The sequence below is a fragment of the Colobus angolensis genome, unplaced genomic scaffold (assembly GCF_000951035.1).
Source record: "Colobus angolensis palliatus isolate OR3802 unplaced genomic scaffold, Cang.pa_1.0 Scaffold61, whole genome shotgun sequence".
Lineage (NCBI taxonomy): Eukaryota > Metazoa > Chordata > Mammalia > Primates > Cercopithecidae > Colobus > Colobus angolensis.
In genome coordinates, this window is record NW_012119710.1 from 5,742,224 (window position 1) to 5,745,804 (window position 3,581).

Sequence of the window (3,581 nt, forward strand, 5' to 3'; positions counted from 1 at the left end):
AAAGAAAGAAAGATTGTGAGTAAATAGAGTGAAATCTTGGAAAAGTGCCAGTGATTCCATTTTCAGATACCCGCAGGCTTGAGAAGTGCATAACCAAGTTGTGTTGAAATTTAATTTAAATATCTATCTCTTTAGATCTGAAGTTACAAAATAATCAGTGATAAAACCCATTCCCTGATGCAATATTCAAATGGTATTGGCAATACTTTGCCAATGAGTCAGTTAGGTGGCCATAAAATAAAGAGAAAATGGTAACACTTGGAGAGTCGATCTCCAGAATATTCAAGGGAGAGACTGTCCACATCCTCTTTACCTAAGCCATATTTTGGATAGTCAGAGAAGGAAAGAGCTCTTACACCTGCTCATTTAATTTTCTCATCCTTTCCTTCGTGTTAGTTCTTAAAAGTCTCAGCAAAACAAGGAAGGACTATTATTCACATTTTATCAAAGATGAAGTTAAAACCCAGGAAAGTCACCTGGGTGATTAGTGGAAAATCTTAAATAAAAATCCACATCTCCTCACTCCTTATTCCTATCCCAGGACTTTTTCCTATATGCCATGACTAGAACCTATTGAATATTCATCTGTTCATGGGATAGGAGTTAGATGGTGTTTGGGAACCTCCACCTAGTCTCTTTGCTAAAACATAACAAGAGTCACCTTTACTCCAGTTCCCAATAAGTTCCTCATCTTCATCTGAGACCACCTCAGCCTGGACTTTATTGTCCGTATCATCAGCAGCATTTTGGGCAAAGCCATTCAATAAGTCTCTAGGAAGTTCCAAACTTTCCCACATTTTCCTGTCTTATTCTGAGCCATCCAAACCATTCCAACCTCTGCCTTTTACCCAGTTCCAAAGTCATTTCCACATTTTGAGGTATCTTTTCAGCAACATCCCACTTCCGGTTCCAATTTACTATATTAGTCTGTTTTCACACTGCTGATAAAGTCATACCCGAGACTGGGAAGAAAATGACATTTAATTGGAATTACAGCTCCAAATGGCTGGGGAGGACTCAGAATCATGTCGGGAGGCAAAAGGCACTTCTTACATGGCAGTGGCAAGAGAAAATGAGGAAGAAGGAGGAGAAAATGAGGAAGAAGAAAAGTAGAAACCCCTGATAAACCCATCATATCTCATGAGACTTATTCACTATCATGAGAATAGCAGGGGAAAGACTGGTCCCCATGACTCAATTATCTTCCCCAGGGTCTCTCCCACAACACATGGGAATACGGGAGATACAATTCAAGTTGAGATTTGGGTGGCGGTACAGTCAAACCATATCAGATGGATAGAGAGAGAGAGACAAAGACAGAGATGGAGATGGGGGACAGGGGTACCTTCAGCTCCCCTAGGTAATTCAAAGTGATAGACAATCCATACCTTCATTTGACATGGCAAAATATAAACATATTCGATGAAGATAACATTTACTCTGTTAGCATTTCCCAAACATTCACCACCCACTTGGCTTGCAGAGGTGTTAAGAGATAAGGATATTTTGGCAGGAGGTTTTTAACTTCCCAGAACAGCAGTATTGTGCAAGGTCAAGGTTGGGTCTGCATTGCTGATATAGTTGTATTTGGTAATAGAAGGAAGAAAACTCAGAGTTTTTCTTTAGGTCTAAATTTTGTATCTCTTGTATCTTTCTCCAGTCTGTTCCCCACAATGCCACGCCATAATTATCACAAAGTGGCGCCTCTGGTGAGGTCACTCTGTGTCAAGCATGGATTGCAGTATGTGAATAAACCCATGTTGAAGGCGTTTGGAGATATTGTCAGGTAATAACATAATTTCTCTTGGCTCGCAGCTCTCATCTGTCTTCACTGGCACTCCCCAGACTATTCAGTGGCTTATGAATCATTCATTTAACAACCATTTATTAAAGGTCACCTGTGTGCTCAGCATGGCTACACGGCACCATAGGGAACCGTATCAACAACAACAAAATAATGATAATACTGACCTTTTACCTATAGGTATAGCTTAGTGAAAATGCTTTACTGTCCTACTAAATTTCAAATTTCTTTAAGTCAAGGCTGTATATTATTTGCCTTTCTATTCCCCACAGAGCTTCCTACATGTGTTAGAATTTAAGTAGTGGGAGGAACTGTCAGATCATCTGGTCCAGTGTTGCAAATTTAGAAGCCTGCAGGGTCCAGTGGGGTATAAATGTGCAGCTCAGGCTGGGGTGATTAATTAACAGTAGTGAGGCATGCAGAAACTGAAAATCCATACTTATCCTTAGGCATTCACATACAATTTCCTAAAGAATGTTGTGCTGGTTAAATTAACAACCAGAAATCTGGGTTTAATAACTTTGTCTTTAGTTTAGGATTGAAAAAAAAAAAATCTTAAATGAGGCCAACAAGGCCAGGCCTGATCTGATCTGATCCCTGACCAGTGCTCCAGCTTCAGACTCTCCACAACACTCCTCCTCTTTCTCTGTCCTCCAGATAATTTCCTCCAGAAATCAGTGCAATTGGCCTACCTTAAGTTGCCGTGAAACTCCTTTCCCTAGTTGTCTTATCCTTTTGCCACTTTTTCTTCTGCCTGGAATGTTCCTCTAAACCTCCACCTCCCTTGACATCATCTTGTCAATTGCCATTCTTTCTCCAAGGCTCAATTCAAATGCCTTTTCCTCATGTCTATCTCCTCTGACCCCAAAACTAAATTAGTCGCCTGCTCTTGCAGCACCTGGTTCTCTTCATTTGTGAAGTTTATCACAATTGTACTCAAATAACATATTGGGTAATAAATTATTTAATATGTGTCTCCCAAGCTAGACCAGGAATTTCAAGTGGACAGGATTCACATCTACCCTACTCATTGCTGTACCACCAGAGCCTAGAAAAATGTCCTCCATATTATAAAATAGGGTTGATAGGTAAATATAGGATGGGTGGATTTACAGGTATATAGGCTCAGAAAAGAATAAAATAAAAGAAAATCTCAACGTTCTCCATAAAGGAAAGGTGAATTCACCTGCTAAAAACAATTCAGTCAACAGAATTGGTCAACAGAGGATGACATTTATCAGAAATAGCTGGAAATGACAACATTGTTCTGAACCAGGCAGAGGAGCAAATTCCATGTAAGAGCTTTCTTAACATTACAGTCTCACCTCCTGATGATCTTGTTTATTCCTTCCACAGAGCCTTGAAGAAATCTGCAGCCCTCTGGGTGGATGCTTACTACAAAACATGATGCCAAATATCAGCCTTCATACACATGTAATTGCATCTCTGATGAGGGTTGGTGCATGTGCAGGAGCTCATCCCTGCCTAACTGGGAATTAGTTATCACCATTGGTATACCTGACTGTGCTGTTCTAGGAATATGGATCCCAAGCACATGTGATAACCCCTTCCCTAAAAGTCTTCTTTGCAAGTAACAACCTAGGAAACACCAGATGACATTGACCAGGGTTATCAAAGGGAAATAGAGCCCAAAACTTTTGTTTTTTCACTAGAACCTTAAACTCAGTCCTCCCAATAGACCTTAGTCAGATCATCTCAGTCAAGGGTCAGAAGTACAAGAACTAGGCAAAAGTTTTACGGATGAAGTGGACAAAGG

At 40.2% G+C, this 3,581-nt stretch overlaps 1 protein-coding gene across 1 annotated transcript in view; it reads left to right on the top strand.

Annotated features, from left to right (window-relative positions):
• The window catches only part of LOC105527263 (putative fatty acid desaturase 2-like protein FADS2P1), a 39,462-nt gene extending 36,250 nt beyond the window's left edge, over positions 1–3,212 (top strand). The window contains exons 11-12 of the mRNA XM_011963569.1: positions 1,661–1,786; positions 3,161–3,212. Coding sequence (XP_011818959.1) covers positions 1,661–1,786; positions 3,161–3,212 — 178 coding nt within the window. The remainder of the gene's footprint in view (positions 1–1,660; positions 1,787–3,160) is intronic.
• The last annotated feature ends 369 nt before the right edge of the window (positions 3,213–3,581 follow it).